The 21,042-nt window shown below is 40.7% G+C and overlaps 2 protein-coding genes across 11 annotated transcripts in view; both read left to right on the plus strand.

Moving 5' to 3' along the window:
• TEX2 (testis expressed 2) overlaps positions 1 to 11,476 on the plus strand; it is a 55,244-nt gene extending 43,768 nt beyond the window's left edge. For all 7 annotated transcript variants that reach the window (XM_080561136.1, XM_080561135.1, XM_080561137.1 and 4 more), the window contains 5 exons: positions 2,749 to 2,881; positions 6,032 to 6,154; positions 8,000 to 8,209; positions 8,438 to 8,558; positions 9,405 to 11,476. In XM_080561136.1, the coding sequence (XP_080417262.1) occupies positions 2,749 to 2,881; positions 6,032 to 6,154; positions 8,000 to 8,209; positions 8,438 to 8,558; positions 9,405 to 9,527 (710 nt within the window). In that variant the 3' untranslated portion in view covers positions 9,528 to 11,476. The remainder of the gene's footprint in view (positions 1 to 2,748; positions 2,882 to 6,031; positions 6,155 to 7,999; positions 8,210 to 8,437; positions 8,559 to 9,404) is intronic.
• A 1,117-nt stretch (positions 11,477 to 12,593) lies between these two features.
• ERN1 (endoplasmic reticulum to nucleus signaling 1) overlaps positions 12,594 to 21,042 on the plus strand; it is a 39,705-nt gene continuing 31,256 nt past the window's right edge. Inside the window, exon 1 of one of the 4 annotated variants that reach the window (XM_080561194.1) lies at positions 12,594 to 13,357. Coding sequence is in view for 2 of the 4 variants with exons in the window: in XM_080561193.1 (XP_080417319.1) it covers positions 14,258 to 14,341 (84 nt within the window). In the remaining 2 variants the exon portion in view is untranslated. Of the gene's footprint in view, positions 13,358 to 13,947; positions 14,342 to 21,042 lie in introns of those variants that run through there. The other 3 variants (XM_080561193.1, XM_080561192.1, XM_080561195.1) reach the window with 3 other exon arrangements.

Here is a 21,042-nt window from a genome sequence, read left to right on the forward strand (position 1 = left end):
TGATTTATAAATTGGAACTCTTGTTCTCCTTTCCTGTTTTTTTTTTTTTTTTCTGGCTTACACTTGGTCACAGGAGTATATTTGAGGACATTCTTGCCACTTTAGTACTTTCACAAAAAGAAAAAACTTCAGTTAATTTTTTTTAGCTTCAGAAATATTTGTTCTTCTACATGCTGAGGAAAGTTAGATACCATCTTTCTAAGACATGTAATCAGAATGTTTTTTCACTTGGAATTGTTTTTGAGTTTATTAAGGATTTCTTAATTTGTCTGCTCTCAGTCCATTCACTTCTTTACTTACCATATTGTTACGCTGGACTGTAGAAGTGCAGGGGAATTATTTGACTTGAGGTAGAGCAGCTTCTAATTGGTCTAAAGGGAAATGTTCCCTTGGAGGACCTGTTGTCATACGGCTGTGCATTGCATATTAGACAAACAACTTATTTTAAATTGCTCTTCCAACTTTTAGATGAAGATATCAAGACCAAAGCATTTTGCTTGGGTTAATTTTTTTTTTAGACTATCTGAGCGAAACAGATTTAAACATTTTTTGAATTCCTTTCTCGCTGTTCTAATACTTTCAGTTATGACCAAGGACTGTCGTTCTCAGTCATGAGATGGGGTTTAGAAGACTTTTCAATGTTTTGCTTCAATTAATTACTGACAGCAGCAGTGAGAACAATTAATTCCTTCAGTTTCTTGTTCAGTTGACCCGTGACAAGCAAACATTTTGTAAATGCTTGCTTGTAGAATGTAGAATCTGTAATCCTTTGTAATTTTTCATGTTATTGAATGACGTGAGCTCTTAATATCTGAAGTTTTTAAGAGCTTGCAATGAGTAATTATGGAAGGAAATAACTTGTTTTGCTTTTGTACTTAAAAGCATGTATATAAATAAAGGGATGATAGTTTGAAATTCGTTTTCATAAGAATAAATTTATTTGTAAGTTGACGTATGAATTAATCACACCTGCATGAAAAATTTCATAAAACTGTAAGCTGGTATCCAGATTGAACACTTAAGATGGTTTTTTGGAACCTCTTTGATACAATCAGTCATTTGTGGTCACCTTTTGTAAGACTTTAGATCTCAGACAGTTACTAGGTGTGATATGCTTTGTTTCATTCATACTTTTCTGTCAGTGCTTGATTACAGGATTTGATTATTAGGACTCTTAAAAGTAACTAAATATATTAGCTGATAGTATTAGGGGAAAAAAAATCTTGTTTCTGTTAATAGTCCTATTTTAGTGACATGTACTCTAGTATTTACTATACTTCTGTCAAGGCTAACTCTGAATAAATTGTGCCATCTGCCCTGTTCTTCACACCTTCTCCCTCCCCTGCCTCCATTTTTCCCTTTGGAAAAGGCATATGAACGTTTTTTGACCAGAAGGACTCCACCCTCAGTAATGGCATCTTTAGCTTAATTTGATCTACTCTTAAAACAGTATTAAGTGTGAACCATGCTGATTCTTTGGTTATCTAAAAGGTCTCTCTGGCTGTTCTATTTCTGATGATCTCACTCCTACTTCATTATTGTAAAGAAGAAAAGTCTATGTGAGCTTCTGTTTGAGTTCTTGTGTTTTGTTCTAGTACAGAATTAGAAGACTGATGGAAAAGAGTAACTTGGGTTAATAAAGCAGCAATGTTCCTTCAGTGCTGTTTCCAGCTCGCTGTGTATCAGTGACCTGGTCCTTGGGAGCTGTGTGTATTTCTGTTGATAGAAACAGGTGGAATCAGGGACAATGCCATTCTTCTGATACGCTTTTGCAGAAAAAAAGACAGTTGTAATTTAATTGAAAAGGGGTGTCTCTCCTAGATCAGTCAAAACCAGACAGTAGTTGCCATGAATTGCATCCAAATAAAAGTAAGATGCATTAGTGGTCATGTACCAGATACTGGTAGGGCGTATTGTGTGCAGCTGCAACGTCTGGAAAAGGGAGATGCATAATCTATGCTTAGTGGCATCTGATTTCTAATCTCCGGATTGCAAATACCCTACAGCTTTTTTTACTCAGTAAGTCAGTGGGTGTCATTTAAGAGGCAGGATGTAATCTTGCAAGTATTCCTAAGACGATTTTTTTGGTGATTTTGATAAGTGAATAGTCTGCCCAGACAATAGGATTTAACTTAATACTACACCTCTAGAATTGTTCTCAGTAACAACTTGTGAGTCACAAGGAGAATGCCTAAAGTTGAGTTACTGAACGAACATTTTCATGCTTCTTTGATAAGCCATTGTTGGGAGCAAAAACGGACTGCATGTTGTGATTTGTAAGAAGAGATGTTATTCTGGGAACTCAAGGTTTGTTCATTGGGGTGGTATACTATAGAGGAGTGTCCCCGTTACAGTTTGGCTTGGAGCAGTACTATAAGTAGTTTCTGAAATGAATCCCTGATTGTATTCTATTTTCTTTATCTTGATTCAGATCTCTTAAGCAGTTTAGGTGTGCACAAATCACACTCTTTTTTTAGATCATGAACTGTACTAGACTGATCTGTCTTTCAACCTGCCTTTGATGCATATCCCAACATTTAACTTTGTTTTATAAGCTTAATAAGAACAGAAAACTTGCTTTGCTAAGCTTTCAAATTTTTTGTGAATTAATGATATATCAGTTGGCAAAAAATATTTCCTTTTTCTCTTTGGAAATAGTGTGATGAATAGACATTAATCTAAAAAAAAAATGTTTTGCTTTAAAATTATGATGACTGTTCCTAAAATGGCTTTTTTTTTTTTTTTTAGGACTTTGGATTGATTTGGAAATGTCCTACAATGGATCTTTCCTAATGACCCTAGAGACCAAGATGAACTTGACCAAACTTGGTAAAGAGCCTCTTGGTGAAGCACTGAAAGTTGGAGAGATCGGCAAAGAAGGGTAAGGTTGCAGTGGTAGAGTCAGGCCTGACCTTTCATAGTGGAAAAAGTGGAAATTTCCTGGTGTATATGCAACTCTGGCTTTGCAGTGGATTGAAAGGAGTTGGGGGGAGGTGTGTACATGTGAGTGTAGAACTTGTCCTTTCTGTGTAACTTTAATGGTTGATTACACTATTGATAATTGTCTTAATAAAAGGCTTCTGTAGTAGAATTGTATATTTATATGATTTTAAAATGCTGTGTGACTTAAAAATTTAGCTTTGTCTTATGCTTGATTTGGGGTCCTAGCAGTAAGGCAGAATATTGGAGATATTAACATGCAAATACTACTACAGCATGTTACAGCTACTATAGCAAACCATGTAATAGTAAACACTTGTGGAAGGGAAATAGACTATATATGTTATGCAAGGATAATGTTGTATGTTTCGATACCTTTATTTCATCATGGGGAACAATCACACCCATTCTTTAGTCTCCAATTTTCTTCATATTCTACTTATTTACCATTTATGATTTTTTAAAAAAATCATTTAATCTTATCCACCAAAACATTGGAAATAGGGAAAAAATTGTCTATACAGGTGGAGTTCTTGTTTGCTTGTTTTTCCCATCCCTACAGAATTTTCTATGCGTATTTTCGTATCTGTCCATAATTAGTGGACACATTGTTTTCTTATTCAAAAACATGATTTCTGAGTGAGCAATAGGCCCACAGCAAAGCAAATGTAAATGCTTGTAGCTAAGCAACCAATTACTTTAAGGTGGAACTGTTAACTAACACTGTGTTGCTCCCTGCACATGTTTCATGGTTGCTTATATGTTTCACGTGCTCAGAGCCAGGTATCATGTCAGCTTTACCAGCGGAGCAGTCTAATATATTCTAGTTTGAATGAGATTTATTTTTTTCCCCTTAACTACAGTGGATATTATTTAAAAAGATAATCAACAACAACAACAAACTCAAAGGCTGAGAAATATAGAAAAGTTTGAGTTTCATCTATGCTTTCTGTTGTGTTAGTTCTTTTCACTGGCTTTTTAATTATTGGTTGACAATTGCTATGACAAATCAAAACTATTTTGGATAGGCTTGCATCCACAGTTGTATTGCCTGTAAGTCACATGTGTTAGTTGTTTGTGCTCCTTTCTGTCACTCAAGAGCCTAGATCAAACTACCTCTCAAGGTGCAGTAACCAAAACCTCATGTAAGAAAAACATCTCTTCCTCCAGAAAGAGATGGGTTGAAGACACAGTACCGAGTTTAACTGTCTTTGTATATTGTCAGTATAAATGGAGACAAATCGATTACTATTGCAGTCCATTCTATCGTTGCCGCTGCATTACTGTTTGAAATAGAAATGAAGTGTGCTGTAATACAGTTTGATAATTCTGTCATGCATGCAGTCTCAGGAAAATGCTACTCTCACAAAGAAACACAAGGGAGAAGAATATTTAATTGTTAGTCTTATGAAATGGATACACTAGCAGGTTCTAACATACCCAAGATTAGACAAATGCAGGCAGGCTAACCAGAATTACTGAAGTTTCATACTGTAAGTGCTTTTTGCTATAGAGTAACATGTAAAAACAAACTGACAAATGGTAATTCATAAAATATTGTGCAATCTGCTCAGGAACAATACTGTAGCTCCAAAGTAGTTTTCTGCCAACATTTATCTTGTATAAATGGTCCATTGTATGGAATCTTACTAAAGCTTATTGCTTTGTTTCATAAGTGATCTCGTGGTCTTAACCAGTAGGTACATGCTTGTGGAGTGGCTTGAGAGGGTCCTATTACCCAGGCAAATAAATCACCTTTTTGTAAGATGGTGGTATCTTTGAGCTTGAAAATCTATTGGGCATGCTTTGACCTGGGTGGTATGACGTGCACAGGAAAGTGAAGTGAGGACACACCCAGGTAGAAAATATGTAGTTTGATCTGACCTAAAAACGTGAGCTTTTCTGTGTCTGAGAAATAGCTCCAGCATTGCTATTTGGGTCAGTGACATGAGCCCCCCTCCCTTTCCCCTCCCAAGTCCTCAGGGAGGTGGTTCAATTTGCTGTGCAGTTCCTCTTCTGCAGGTACAAATGCATCTCTGGGCAAGAAGAGGTTGATGATTTTGTTTCAGTAGCCTAGGTAGCAAATGCTTTGGTGTAGAGAGGTTGTGGGATTACTGCTCTTGTTCTTAAGTAGGCAGTTAGGAAAGAGTGCTGTGCACTACTAGTGAGTTGTCCTTTTAAATTAGGACTTTGTGCAGCAACGAAGTGTTTGTACCATGGATAGAATAGCAGTGTTAGTACATGCACGCCTTGTGTGAGGTTATTAGACATTTCAAATAAGTCTGCAAGAGCACGCACACACAAATAAGAGAGAGAGAACAGCTATAAACTGCATTCTAAACAAGTTGTAGAATATTTGAGTATAGTCCAGAGAGCAAAAACCACGTGCTTTTGAAGCTTGTGTTGTGCAGCTATTTCACGCTCTCGCATTAGGTAGAGACCTGTTAATACTGAAGTGTATTCACTGTATCCTTCCTGAATTTTAATCCGTTTAAAAGATTTGAATTTGTTTCTGTGATTGTGTGCAGAAATTCTTCCATAGTTGAAATCTGGGAATTAGTTGCTACTGTGTGATATTTTGTACCCTAACAGCAGAACTTGTACTGTAACAGCAGAATCCCTCTCCCTCCCGCCCCACGCTCTTCTCCTTATTACATTGTTTACCTTTTTCCATCTTAGACGCTTTATTTCCCCCTAAAAAAACAACTTAAATCCTATAAATATTCCCTCTGTCAGAGGAGGTTAAAACTTCACAACCTTGAAGGTCAGTTCTTAATAGATACAGTGGGGAAAAAATACTTACAGGAAAGACACCAAAGGGAGATTATAGTCCAAACTTGTGTGGGAGAAAAGGATTTTTGGAAAACATGTAAAAAATGAAACTTCCCAGGGTCACATTAGATGCTTCCTTTTTTTTAAAAAAAGAAAAAAAAAAAAAAGGCCAGACTCTGTCTGTAGAGTCATAGAGTTTATAAAAACAGAGGACATCTCAGAATCTCAAATAGAAATACATGTAATGGCAGTCAGAGCTGTGTGTGATGAATAGTTATTTAAGAATATTAGATTTGACCTGGAAATTGCATTCTTTCAGTTTCAGGCCAAGGGCGTATTGTCTTGCAGACAGCGATGAGGAATCCTCCAGTGCTGGGTCTTCAGAAGAGGACGATGCTCCTGAATTGGCAGGAGAGAAGCAAGTGACTCCAGGAGCAGAAGGGTGAGCTGCCTACATAGTGTTTCTTGTTAATCCCATCCCCTCTCCCCCTGCCTCCATTTCCAGACTTAATACCGTAACTTATGTCTTGGTCCGGTCCCATAGTATTTGTCATGACAGGATGTCAGAGTGTGAGTATATCCAAGTAATGAAACAAACAAAACTCAGACATTTCTAGAGCAAAGAACAGCAATCAAGCCATGTGCTGCAAAAGAAAAGAAAGCTAGTCTTGCTGTGTGTTTTGCCTTGCTGGGAGCATTGTTCACAATTCAGCACTTCTGCAGCATAAACTGTATGCTACTCCATTTGACACCTCCGGATTCCTTTGCTATTAGATTACAGAGAGAGACTACTCTTGGTCCAGAGCACCTACGGGGAAATTCCCCCAGCCTGTCTTGCTTGGTAGCAGAGCCAAGAATAGAATTTTATGAACTTGAAAGACTGTCGGTGTACAGTATTATACCCATACTGATCCTGGTGATCCCTTGTTTCCAGTGTGTTCTCTTCCTTAAGACGGTATCAAACAGCTATTATTCAAACCTGTATTCCTTGCTATTTTTTTTCCCTTGAAGGGCTTTGAGTATCTGTGCTATGCAATACTGCCCTCTGATGCTGCACAAGAATTCTAAAGAAAAATTCCTAAAATCAGTTTTGCCATGTTAGGTGTTGCTTTGGTTGCTGTTCTGATTTTTTTAAATTATTTTTTTCACTTTTTTACATTTGATTGAAATAATGTCATGCAGTGAGACATCTGCAGTATATGCCTGAAATGGTCCTGGACAATCACAGTGTTTCCTATGTCTGAATGCATCTCAGTGATCTTTATAGTGAATATAACAAGAGGTTCAGTGGTGTATTTAAAATGTTGCAGGGAGTTTTCTTGGAGTTTTGCTCCTAAAACCTTTTGAAAACTATGTGATGAATTTCAGTGATGCATTTCATATCTTTAAAAATGTATAGATCACATTTAAAAATAAAAAATAATAATAAAAAAAATCCTTACACCTTTCCAAAATCTGTATTGCTCTCACTGTAGAATCTGATGAGAGAGTAACTACTTTCTAGTTAACTTGAATGTAAATGTAAAATCTGAAATCTGAGTTTACCTGTCTTGTATCAGCTGAGGAGTTTGTCTTGTCTTGTGCTAAGGACCAAGCTCTGTAAAAGGCTGTATGAGCATGCTTTTTTTTTTTTTTTTGCAGGATAGGAAAATGTAATATCTTTAGCAAGGCTCTCTCTATATATATAACATTACGAAGCACAATCAGGTATAATACAGTGTGTAAAAATACTAAATATGCTATTCTTATGGTATATATTTGTGAAATGTGGTAAGTATGAGAAGAGACACACTCAGTCCTTAAAGCATCAGTTTTAAAACAACTAGGATTCCCTCCATCTGGTATTATTGCCAGGAAAAGTATTAGGCATCATTAACCATTTTTGCAATATGGTTGGGCCTTCTGTGCTGAGGATACGTGCATGTATCTCAGTGCATCTGTCCTAACAATTTTGTTAGAATGGTTATAGGCAAGTTGTCACTTCCCATGCCAGTTTGCTGGCATAAATGATATAAGTGTATTTGCAATTTCAAAATAATGTTTTTTTTTTCCCAATACTATCTGGGAAAGAAGAGTGCTCAGAATTTCTGCCGGAAAATTGTAGCTGGTGGAGTGATGCCTGTGTGTGTGGGCATTGGGAGGTGCTGCTTGGACATTTGAATATGTGCCAGTGTTTTGATATAAAAGTTCCAAAGCTCCAGTGATTTAAGAAGAATTCCTTAGGACTCTAGCAAATAATAGGTTTAATAAAAGTACCTTGATATACTTTTTGTATTCTCTATCAAAGGTATGTTGGAGGACATCGGACAAGTAAGATTATGAGAATTGTGGACAAAATTACTAAGTCAAAATATTTTCAAAAAGCAACAGAGACTGAGTTTATAAAGAAGAAAATTGAAGAGGTCTCCAATACTCCATTGCTGCTAACAGTTGAAGTACAAGAGTGCAGAGGAATGCTAGTAATTAACATTCCACCTCCACCTACTGACAGAATATGGTAAGAGGAACTTACTGCAAGAGCTGTGCAGTGTTTCAGGTGTGCTACCTAATGGTAAAATGCAGCTGAAATGGGCTCTGGAAGAGGTACAATACAATCTAGTTGTAAATGAGGCATGGATTGCTATTAAGAGGACATTGATAGATAACACTGTGATATCTATCTATAGATAGATATATGCTTTGTTGGAGTGGTCGTAATAAAACCTGTCCTGTGTGCTCTCTTAAGGTATGGCTTTCGAAGACCTCCCTACCTGGAGTTAAAAGCTCGGCCAAAACTTGGTGAAAGAGAAGTGACTCTGGTTCATGTAACTGACTGGATAGAGAGGAAACTGGAACAAGAGTTTCAGGTACGTTTCCTTAACGGCATTTTCATTTAATTAATGATAGTTTTGGTGGGTTCTTACATTTTTTGCATGTCCCCAATTTAATTCATGACTAACGAGCATTCTGCATTGCTCCTGTTCAGTGGTATGCATGTTAAAAATTCATCTGAAATTGACTTCTGGGGTAGTCCTTAGACCATGTATAGACAGACCTGGATGGAAACCTGGTTTAGCACTTGCAGAATGATTTTAATCTGAAAATGCTATTTCCATGAAAGAGATGGTATGTCAGAATGTGTAGTACTTAAACAAAAGCATGGTCCTAGGAGTTCTTAGATGGCAGAGGGTTAAACTGTTGTCTAAAATTAAGAACATATGAAGCAATAAGGTCTCCCTTTACAAGTTCCTTTAAAATAAAATAAAACAATGAGTGATTGTAGTGCCAACTGTAAAAACAAAACAAGAAACCTCTGAATTTGCAAGTACTTTTATGACGCAAAAACAGTTAACTGACCAGCTTCATTCCTATACGGTTGATGTGAAATCAAAGCTGTTTATTTTATTAGAAATGGTTTGATGTATGAGAGCTGAGAAAGCAGTAGAGTTGGTATGTTTCCTGTCATGCTACTCTTATTTAATGGGAAGCGCAGAGATCAGTATTTCTGAGCTTCATCTGCAGCTGTAACACAACTAAATGGCTGCAGTTAGTGGACACTGTAGGGCTCTAATATCTAACATGGGCATTGACTCAAACAACGCTGAACTTGAGGAAAGAAGTATGTATCTGGACTTTTTTAAACTAAAAGCAGAAATACAAGTTTTCAAGTGCCATATGAAATGTAACTTGATTTAATTGCATCTTTTCCACAGAAAATCTTTGTCATGCCAAACATGGATGATGTTTATATTCCTTTAATGCACTCAGCCATGGATCCCCGCTCCTCTACATACCCTACTAAAGATCTGATCACGGAGGCCCCTGATCAACCATAACATGTGAAGACTCTTGCAGTTTACAGTATTATAGACGTTATTCTCATGGTTTTATAAACTGTGCTGTAGTTCTCATCCTCAATTTGTGCCACTTTTTTCCCCCCTCCCAAGGACTGCCTAGAACCATACCTTTGTGCTCATTTGCCTGGTAATTGTTCTTGTGTACTTCAGCTACATGAAGTGTCATTCCATTAAGCAGTTGATTTATTTTTGTACTGGCTACCATCAGGATTTTAACTCAGAGGCTAAGATGACCTGTTCCTTGGGGGAGGGAGGGAGAACCTGACTATAATAGATCAAGGAGCTTGTTGACACAGCTTTTGTTAGCTTGTTTTCATGCTACGTTAGTATGCATTAAAGCATTGAAAGGTTGTTTGGCAGCAAAGGAACTGCGTGCCAAATGGAAAAAGTCCTAAATAAGGAATGAATTTATAAAAACTGGAAGAATATTTTTCTTTCTCAGGCAGTTGGAGGTGTAGAATGAACTGTTTTATGTTCTTTCACTTCTGCAGTCAATAGCTTGTGTCAAGCAATCGAAATATGAAATGCTTTCAGGATAAAAGAATGTAAATTGGATGTATAGGTAATATTGTGATTCAATATGGTATATACATATTACTTTTTTCATATAGAACTTGTGCTTTTTTTGGGGAAGCAACTAGCCATAAAACACACACACACAACTATCAGTGAAGGTGGGACTGTCTTTTGTAAATGATGAGAAAAAAGTTGGTAAAGCCATGAGACCAAACTATAGCAAGCCGCCTTATAGTGAGGTACAATCACCTTGGTTCATGATTAATTCTGAATGTTTATAAAGACATGAGCACACATGAAATGTCTAATACTGCACATTACCAGAAGTACTTAGTTACCCTACTGTGTATAGAGCCTCTTGCTACAATGAAACACACTAAGTTTTTTCTTATAGGAGAGTTTGTTGCTGTGACTCTTTCCATTGCACTGTGTTTACATGCAAAGAGCATGGGACCAAATTCTCACATTACAGCTGTGCAGCTCCAGGCATCAAATTGCCAGGTGTTTGTGAAAACAGCTGTAATGGAAAGATTTTGACCCCTGTGCATTTTTTTTGACTTTGTGAAATAGGAATTCAAGTATTGCAGTTACTCAAGCTGATCATGATATAATTAAAGACTGTTTGTGCTAATTAATGGCCAAAACTAAGGGGGGATGGGAAACTGCCTTTTATTTCTATCTGATGATTCATGAGTAAATGTATGCAGTAAATTCAATATTTGAACACTACATATCCACTACTTAACACATGTAATATTTTTCTGATACTCAGTGTTGCCAACAGTTCATGGATGTCAGAAAACATTTTAGTTTACAAAGAAGGTGAGTTTTGGCTCTCCTTTTATAACATAATTTGCTTTTTTTTAGAAGTAATTTTTTAAGAACTTTTTTGTACGTTGTGTTGTCACATTTGATGTAAATCAAAATTTCCACGTGTAACTTGATGATTTACCATCTCTAAATGAAGCTATTATATTGAAGGTTTTTTAAACAGCACGTTGCCTGAAACATAAAAGAAAACTAGCATTTAATATATTTAAAATTAATTCTATATTTGAACACCTATTTTGGTTACCTTTAATTGAAATATTAGTATATTTGTTACCTGAACTCCTCCTTGACCATTCCAGGCTGTGTATATTCTGGGTTTTGCTCTGATTATGTAGGCATTATTTGCCTTTCATGAAGTCTGCATGTCTTGTACGCAGGTCTTTTATATGATTTAATTTTTATGTGCAATAACTAAAGTCAAACGACTAGATGCACTAATGTGTAAACAGATTTAGATTATTACACAAGATTGTCATATTGCACTTCATAAACTGTGGGTAACTACAATCTGCTTGCTTTGTTTTATTAAATAAATCTATCTCATGTCAAACAATTATTCAATTAAAACTTATTTCTACATAGTATTTAGCCACCGTCTTCTGCAAGTTGCTTCAAAAATGCCATTAGAAGAGCAAGTTACTAAAATGATGTGATATGAGCACTTTCAGATTTTTTAGTTGTAGGGGGATAGCATATGATGCTATCATATGCATCATATCATATGCATATATGATGATTTTAGAGTTAAACAGTTGAGACCATTTATTTTAACTCTTCCAACTGAAGGAGAAATTCAATGCACCTTGACAGCCTGAATTCCCCGGTATCTATACTGTATTATCTGTTGACTATCTGTTGAGCCAGCCATTTACTACAACTGTTAGTATTTACAAGAAGCACGTACTTTAAAAACATGCTTTTAAAATTTTATGTTGTGCTGAAAATTCTGAAATGATTACTGGTAGTGTACCCTCTGTAGTAGGTTTAGTATTAAAACTTTTCTGAGCTTAAGTAGCTCTAGTCTTCCTAGACCTTGCAACTACTCTCTTGCCCGATGCTGGTGTCAGGGTGGGTATAGATGTACTATTTTTATGTACAACTGTGGTTTTGCAAAGCTCCATTCTCCATTACCTGCAGGGTGTCAAGATCACAGCTATTAAAAAATGAAAAAAAAAAAAAAGAGGCCCTGGGATTAGCTGCAGCTTGCATCCCTGGACTTACGTTTGCATTTTTTCTCAAAAAGGACTCCAAAGGCTCAGTGTTGACGTACAGCTGGATGCATTTCTCTTGTTTTATCATTCACATTCACCCAGATGGTTTATTCCAACGACGACTAGGACTTTTGCTGCTTACTAGCTTTTTTAAAAAAAAAATCCCATTTAAAACTTAACCCTTACCCTCCTCTCCAAGGAGTTGTGCAGGGCTCTGGGAAGGACTTACATCGTACAGAACACTGTTCTGTGAGAGAACCCAGCTCCCCTTCGAGGGCAGCGCAGGGCGGCTCCCGCTCCCTCCCCCTCAGGCCGCGCCGCCATTTTGTGCGGCCGCCGCCCGCCCGCGCCCTGTACCTTGCTTTTAAAAGCGCCGCCCGGGCCGCGCCGAGCAGCACCAGTTATCAACAAGGGGCTCGCTCTGGCACCGCTGCTTGGCCGGCGGCGCCGCGGGCAGGGCGCCCCGCCGGCTCAAAGGCAGTGCGGAGAAAGGAACGGACGCGGACAAGAACCAGACGGACACGGTGGCGGAGCACACGCAGCTTTATTCACCCGGCCGCTCCCCGCAGCTTCATTCGCCCGGTCGCCGCACGGCCCCTGCAGAAAGACACGGAACGAAGAGCAGAGGTTAGGGAGACCGCGTGTGGCAGCCGCCCCGCGGGGTGCGCGACGGCCCGGGCGCTCAGCTGTGGGTTTACTTCACGGTTGTCAGCAGTCTAACACGCGTAAAGAGACATCAGCGCAGCCCGACACCCCCACCGTCCCCCCGCCGACCACGGGCCACACTCACCCCATGCCGCCGTGCTGACAGAAAGGACCGTCCCTCCCCCGCGCTGCCCTTTATAGAGCGGAGTCGCTCCGCGCCCCGCCCCGCCTTGCCTCACCCAGTAGGAGTCCCAGCGCGGGGCCGCGGGGAGGGACGGGCCGAGCCAAGATGGCGGCGGGGGCGTGAGGGGAGGTTTTGAGGGGGCCTGGCCCGCCCGCGCTGCCAGGCTCCGCCCGCCTTTTGGTAGAGAACGGTACTGTTTAATTTACACGGCTGTGCAGTGCTCTGCCGTAGCCCTTCGGTATTGTTAAGAGATAGCGCTTCGAAGTGCCAGCGCGTGGTCTCCGCTCGGGCCTGGGCGGCGGTTCCTCAGCTCCTGAGGAGCAGCGCCCGGCGGGGAGCAGTGCTGAGGGAAAAAACAGCCCTTTATTAATGTACCACGACACGGAACGCAGCCTAAGGCCAATAAAATCCCATGTGAAGAGGTAAAAATGGCTAAACTGGCCCAGCAGCGCTGCAAAATGGGGAGGGGGCGGCGGGGCCCAGCAGCGTGTGGCTGCGCTCCGTGCTCACGCAGCGAGTGCTCTAAGCGCCCTGAAGGAACCCATCGGTACCAGAGGTGGCATTTCCATAGCTCCAGGATGATTTTCTGTATTCAGATTTGTGTGTTAGATCGTAATTGTGTCTCCTTACAGTCAAAGGCGTGCTTATGAGAGGAGGGAGCAGCCAGGGCCGATCTGTTGGGTACATATTGCACACTGAGGACTCGGTGTGCTCTGCAGCTCCTCTAATGATATCAGTATTAAAAAGCAAACAGCGTGCAGCAAGGACAAAGTGGCTTTGTTATATAAATAGACGCCTGAAAGCTAGGGCTTTGCCAAGTGGTGTACATTTACTCTTTTTCTTTTCCAAGCCTCTTCCACTTGATTCGGCATTTGTTTATCTGTGCGGAGCAGCTTGGACCTTGTTAATGGCTCAGAGGGGCACGTCAATTTTGCATTTATTTAAGGCATCAGTGGGCACAACAGGCTCAACGTGACTTTGTCAAGAGCTATGCCAAATAATCTTGGCTTGATGTCCTCCGAAAATGCGAAAACCAAGGGGGCAATTACCCGAGGCGGGGGGCTGCTGGGCGAGCCTGCCTCCTCCCTGCACTTAGCACCCTGCAATGCCGAGAGGGGCTGGCGGGCGCTTTCCCCGTGGAAACGCTGGCCGGCTGCAGGGCTGTGCTGGGAGCACGCCAAGCCGCGGGGCCAGGGCTGACGTCGGGGCTCGGGGCCGGCCGGCTCCGCCCCGCCGTGCGGGGAGCGCCGGGGAGGCCGGCAGGAGGCGGCGCGGCGCGGGGGGAGCCGCCGGGCGGCCCGGAGCCGCCGCGGGTGGCAGCCATGGAGCCGCTCCGCCGCCGCCACCTCCTCCTCCTCCTCGTCAGCCTGGGCGCGCTGCTGACGCTGCTCCTGCCGAGGCCCGGGGTAAGCGAGGCGCGGCCGGGGCTCGATCTCCCCGCTGGGCCCCGGGCGCGGAGGGTGGGTACGGCTCAGCCCCGGTGTCGCGGCACCCCCCGGGCCGCGGGAGGCCTCGCCGCCGGCAGGCCGGGCCCCCAGCAGGGTATGGGAGCGGCCCCGGGGGGCGGCGGGGCTGTGCCCACCGCCCCCGGCAGCGCCGGTGCTTGCGAAGCCGGTGCCGTTAATGCCCGGCTGGGGGTTGCGGGGGCGGGCGGGCTGCAGGGGAACGGCCCCGGGCAGCTGGGGGCTGGCTGCTGCTGTAACCGGGGTGCTTAGCTGGGGCTCCGGGCCGCGAATATAATCGTCCCTGGGATATAGAAATAGAGTTAATTTCCCGTAAAGTTATTGATAAAAGTAGGATGAGGAAACTTTTGCAAGCCAAAACTGTGTAGGTGTATAGTGGAACTAGTGAGACGCTGGATCTTTGGTCTGTCCCATTGCTGTGTTGCTGTATCATAGAATCACAGAAGGGTTGAGGGTAGCAGGGACCCCTGAAGATCATCTGGTCCTACCCCCCTGCGCCATCAGGGTCACCTATCGCACACGTCTAGGCAGATTTTGAGTATGTGTTGAGAAGGAGACTCCATACACCATCATTTATCTGGTAGACTCTTATGCTATAACCTCATAAGGAGAGGGCCTTGTTTTCTTTCTGAAAAAGGTAATAAATATGTATACCTATATATATGCTGATGTTCAAATACAAATGATTAGCTGCATGCCTGGGGAATGCTGCTGAATCCCATCTTGGGACACTTTGATCTTTCTGCTTCCAGAACAAAGATAGCAATATGTGTTAAATTTATAAATGGTTGGTTGGTATCCAAAAGAGACTACAGTTCTACATTCAAAGATGAAAGACAAGGTGTACAAGTCACTGCACTACAAACCTCTTAAGAAATAACCAGTTTGGTCATAAGGTATTGCGGGGAGCGACAAAAGCAGGGGCAATAGTGAAGCTGGTCCAAAGCAAATGGAGTTCTGAACAGATCATTTGTATGGAGATAATCATTTTAAACAGCGTGCCTTAAATTGTGTGCTATCTGTCATGTATGAACTGAGATCGTGTTCAAAAATTCAGTTCTGAAAGGTGTTCTTTGTAAATTCTCAGGGTCGTGAGACAATGAAAAAGGCCAGCTGGCATTTGCTGTTTCTATTATACCTGAATGTAGCAGAGGAAAGTTTTAGGCTGTGTGCTTTGATGGATTGCTTGTTGTTATCTGAAAACACTGGTGTAATATATGGGGTTATCGTTCTGGTTAAGCAAAGCTGGAGGCTTTGTTTTTCATCTAGGATATAGGAGCTCCACTCCCCTTCTTTAAAAGTAAACACATTTAGTAATGAAGATATGTAACATATTTAGTGTTGTTATTTGATTAGGAAACTGAAGGAAAAAAAAAGCCTATCAACAAAAAGTACATTAAAGTCATTAGTGGAGAGTGCTAATGGTTCTAGATTACAATATTGGCAGTTCAGACTAGGAACATCTTTCTACCATTTATGATTATTTTGTAGCTGAGGTGATTTTGAGTTGTAGGTAAGAATAAAACTGTAGTTCCTCAGAGAAGAGGGGGTACTTTTCATTTGCATTACTTTTTCTTTGTCATGATCTGGACTATAAAGTTCTACTGAGATCTCTTGATAGATTTTGGGTTCAGATTTTGCAAGGAAAACGCTGATTTGAAATACACAAAGTTTTAAAAATAGTACTCAGAATACTAAGAAGTAGTTTAAAATACTTCTTTATTTATAAATCTGATCTATGAATCAACAAATTAATACTAAGTTCTGTATGATTTTTACTTGCAGAGTCACAAAAACCTAGGTTTGGGCCCCAGCAGAATTCAGCAGTCTTGTTCTCCGGCTTTCTCTCCTCTTGGTCTCCCTGCCCTCCCATCTTACCTCACTCAGTCTGTTGTTTGATTCAGGGTTCTCCCTCTCTTGGTTTCTTTTCTCAGCTCTTACCCTAGTCTTCTTGTGCTGCCAGCAGTAGTCCTCACCTGGATTTCCAAACTGAAATCTGTTCTGCCCTTCAGTCCCTTTTCATAACTAGTTTTTAGTTCTTTGAACTTAGTCTCAATCAACCCATTTAACTTGAAAGGCTTATTTAGAACTAGTAACATCACTTGAGTAGTAAATACCCGTGGAAAAGACTGGCGTACAATTCTTGTTATTGAGGTAACATGAAAAATATGAGATTATCTAAAGATCTGTGCAGAATGTGTTTGATATAAGTTTCTTTTACGAGTACGGATGATGGTTTGCTGCTGTTTATTTTCTTTGCTAAATGTACTCTTTCTTACTTTATATCCTGGCTTTAAGACTGTTTTCCCATAACTTATATGTTCACTAAAGGGATTTCTTTCCTGTCTTTTCCTTATAAGACGAAATCCTGTTCCGTATTATTAAAGTAACACAATGTATAGCTCTTGTAATTGCTCTAGCAATATATGGGAACACATTATAAAAGGGTGACATCTCTGATACAGCAATGAGAAATGCAGTAGAGCCATCAGTAAATAAGGTGTCACTATAAACATTATACAGTACTGATTTACAACTCTCTGATTTTTGTGAGCCATGGGATAATTACAACAGAAAAGTTTGCTGTTTCCTCATGGTAGTGTTGCAGCTAGACATCCCAAATTTTGCCTGTTTCTCTCTTAAAATGGAGTTGGTGCAATTCAAAAATAGCAAATTCTCTGGGATAAAACTGGCATTTAGACCGTCGGGCTGTTCCCTCCTGCAGCCGGTGCGGCTGGTGTCGGTGCTGGGTTGTACGGCACATACGGGCAGCACCGCGGGCTGCTGCTGACATGGGAAAAACCCAGCCTTACCCAGCTGTCATTTCTTCTAATGCGCTTTTTAGCTCGGCATGAGGTGTTTAGCCAGTTAACTGAAAGGCATGAAGACCTATGCGAAACAGCAGAAGATTTTAATGTAGACCTCTTGAAGAGTTGTGTTAATTAACATTCATGTGTTTTATTTGAGTTGCCGATCTCCTTGGTTGCCCCATAAAATCATTAGTATATTAAGGTTTTTTGTTTTTTTGAGGAATACAGATTCATCTTGCACACCTAAAATTATCATAGACAGCTCTGTTCTGGAGTGACAGAAATTCATGTTTTTATAACTCTCTTGTACTCGCTTTGCTTGCTGGCGTTCTTGTGCAAATGGAGCTAAGTTTTGCTTTTACAGAGAGATCTCAGTCTGAATCCTTAGCTGGGAGCTCGCAGTGTAGAGCACCACACAGGGCTCAATCACGTCAGAGGACAGTTGGAGACAACGTAATACAAATGGGCATGGTAATGAAAAGTCTGAGTACCTGGGCTGTGAGAAATAGCTAAGAAACACATCCTGGAATCTAGATGAAAAGATCTGTAGATTTGTTTTCGCTTTCTAAAGAAGACAGTTTATTTTTTGGCAGCTTTCTTTCCTATACTGGCTTCATTATTACTTACAGTGAAAAACCTCCCACAGCAGCTTACTGAATTGTGCAGTTTCTTCATGGTGTGGTTTTGTTATCCCTGGTGGGTCCTAGCCTGTAGCATGGTGATGTTATTAGAGGATGGCTGTCAGAACCGGGCTGCTGGCTCTTTGGCAGGCTGGGATGAACACGCCAATTGCTTGCAGGGTGTGCCAAGCTTTGGAAAGATTTTGCTTTGCCTCCTTACGGGTTTACCAGCTGTGGTTCCAGTAGCATAAATTCTGCTCTTGGCCTTTCCTTATGGAGAAGAAAGTGTCTGGTGCTATTAGTGCTAGAGGTTTTTTAATAGTTCCTTAGTGAAATGCAAATGCATAGCCTGATACATGTTAAAGCAATTATGGATTGAGGAATGTAGTTTTTTTTTTTGATTTTTTTTTTCTTGAGAGAAAATATATCTTGTTAGCTCTTTTGTTTGGTAATCCAGGCATTTCTAAAGAAGCTAGGAGAATTTAAATTATAGGTAGCAAGTCATCCATCCTTAATTTTCTGTCAGACCTTAAAAATTAAGTTTGGTGCAAATGTGTTCCTGTTTAAGACTCAGAAAAGAGAAAATTATCACCTGGTAGCATATGGCACTGGGCTTTGTTTACTAGCGAGCACTGAACTGTTTCTGTGAACTTGGTGGCAGTTCTCAGAGTTAGTAATGGACTGTCATACATCCACTGTCAATATGAAGTGTTTTCCTCTTTATTTGTACTTGAAGAACGCCTTGTGGTATCACCCCCAGAGTGCAACATATTTCTAGGTTACAGAATGATAACCTCAAGGAACTAAATGGCCTGGTTTTCTTTCTGTCTGCTGTTTCCACAGACTTCATTGGGATTTGTGCATACTCAGTGACCTGCATTTCAAAAGAACTGTTTTTAAGAAGACAAATTAATGGAAGAAATTATTCCCATGGGGATCTGTTTTCTTCCCACACAATAAAACAAAATAGGGCACTGCTGTGCTAACCTTAAACAATCTGAATGTTGCGGTGAAGGAAGATACAATCTTTGACACTGAACTGTGCCACAGACAGACACAAACACACCCCAGCTTGTTCTGCAGCTTTCGCTGCCCTCCCCTTGGCTCCGTGGGTCATTCAAAATAGTTTTTAATTGTTTTTACATAGATTTCAAAAACATCATTTTTTCTGAAGATGTGGTGGGTTTGGAGCGAGAGGAGGATGCTAGTGTTAGCTGGTACTTATAAATGCTTTTCTGTTCATTCCCAAAGTTTAGGCTGTTGCAGATTTTTAGCAGTCATTGCTTTAGAACATCTGTCAAAGTTTAATTCAATGAGACCTTGAGAGGTATTAAAAATGTGTTTTGAATTAAATTATTAAAAAAATCATTCTAAAGCAGTGCCCAAATAACCTCAAAATACTGTAAATCCTTCACTTAACATCACTATTGGGGTGGAAAATTTTTTTGACTACAGATTGTCAAAGCAGCAGAAGCTCTCACTGAATTCCAAGGAGGGCTGTTGTTACGACATACGTTACTACAATTTCAGATAAAATAAAAGAAGAGCCAAAACAGGTTTTCCTTCCATCTCATTTTCTCTGTTCGCTAAATTCAGTTCTTTTTGCTCAGCTGACTCATGTCCTGCCAGATTCCTCCTGTATTAAATTATATCTCCTCAGAATAAAAGTGCAATGGGAAATAATCTCAAGAATTCGCATTGCATCACAGCAGTTTAGACCCCTTCCCTGCAGGGAGGGCAATGTCCACGCACACCAGTATTTATACAGCGTCTGTCTCAGGACTGAGATTTTTTTTCCCCCAGTGGAGAACGCTCTTAAATTCTGCATGCAAAAATGAAAACAAGTTTGGCTTTGTACATACAGATTTTCATAATTATCATAGCTTTTCATAATGGTGCTAATTCCAGACTTTAATTAATCCATTAATCAATCAATTAATTAAAAAGCTTTATGTTAAAAATAAAGTCCATTCAGTATTTGAACCCTTGATACAGCAGTCTGATAATACTCACTAATAAAATCAAGAGAATTTTTTTTATTCCTGTCTGAATGAAATACAGATATTTATCTGTTCTTTTTTACGCCTAATGTTTTATGCCATTTGAATGAATAAACGTTTGTTTCCGTACTATTACACTAGCCATTTCCCCAGGTGACTACTGTAGATATTTGTCAAAATAAATCAGCAATGTAGCCTTGCAAAGTCTACGGACTCATCTATTTTTTTATATTTAGGTCATAAACTTCAGTAGCGTAGTGTGTTACCTGGCTGATTAATCTCAACTGCGTGACATCATATGCTTTGAAAACTGGGAACGAATGGAGGATTTTGAATATATGGTACTTTATGTGTATGAAATAGAACGTGAGAGTTAAAGGAAGAACTAACAAAATGAAGACACTTGCCCTATCTTCAGTCTTTTATCCAAAGCAGTTATCTTTGACACACGGGCTTGCAATGACCACATCAATGAGACTTTGATCGCTAAATATAAGAAAGCCCTTCAAAAGTAGTAAAACTTTAGCACAGACTCGTGGGGGAGATGAAGGAAAGCATCAGAAGAAAGTGGCGTTAAGACAAAGGTGGTTGGAGCGCAGAGAAGTAGCAGCAGGAGCAGCGATGCTGCCCAGGTGGTGGTGCAGCAAGGTGCACCGCGCGGCAGCCCCGCTGTCAGTGGATTGTGTGCCCCCATGGGGACTGTGCTCCCGAGGAAAATCCCGGGGCAGTGGGCCCCTGAAAAGAAGGTAGTTTCTCTGTCACGCTGGACCTAGCAGCGTCTCTCAGAATACTGTTCCCTCCTCTGCCCTGGCTACTTGTGTTTGCCATCGGCACTTGCCATCCCAGGAAGAGAGAGCAGCGCTCTGTTGGCCAGAAAGTGAAGGCAGGCACAAGCTATTGTAATCTCATTATCTTAGTCGCACCTGAGAACTTTGTAGGGCATTCTGTCTGGGAGCAACATTCAGGTGTTCATCTTGTTTTCTGCAGAAACTTGTGAGGATCGGTTCTTCAGCTTCCGTTTTCTTTCTGCGTCATTCGGTCTGTCAGTGATCTGGAGGGTACAAGTTTGCGTACTGCTGCGTCTGCAGAATGCGGGGGAACTCCTTGCATGTTGAGAACTTCCCACCCAATTCCAAGTACTAGCAGGCTTTTAAAATACCAGTAATCTGGAAGGCAGTATTGTTCAGTGATGTATGATGAGTGTCACAGCTCAC

This window comes from Anser brachyrhynchus, assembly GCF_964034855.1.
Source record: "Anser brachyrhynchus genome assembly, chromosome: 18".
Lineage (NCBI taxonomy): Eukaryota > Metazoa > Chordata > Aves > Anseriformes > Anatidae > Anser > Anser brachyrhynchus.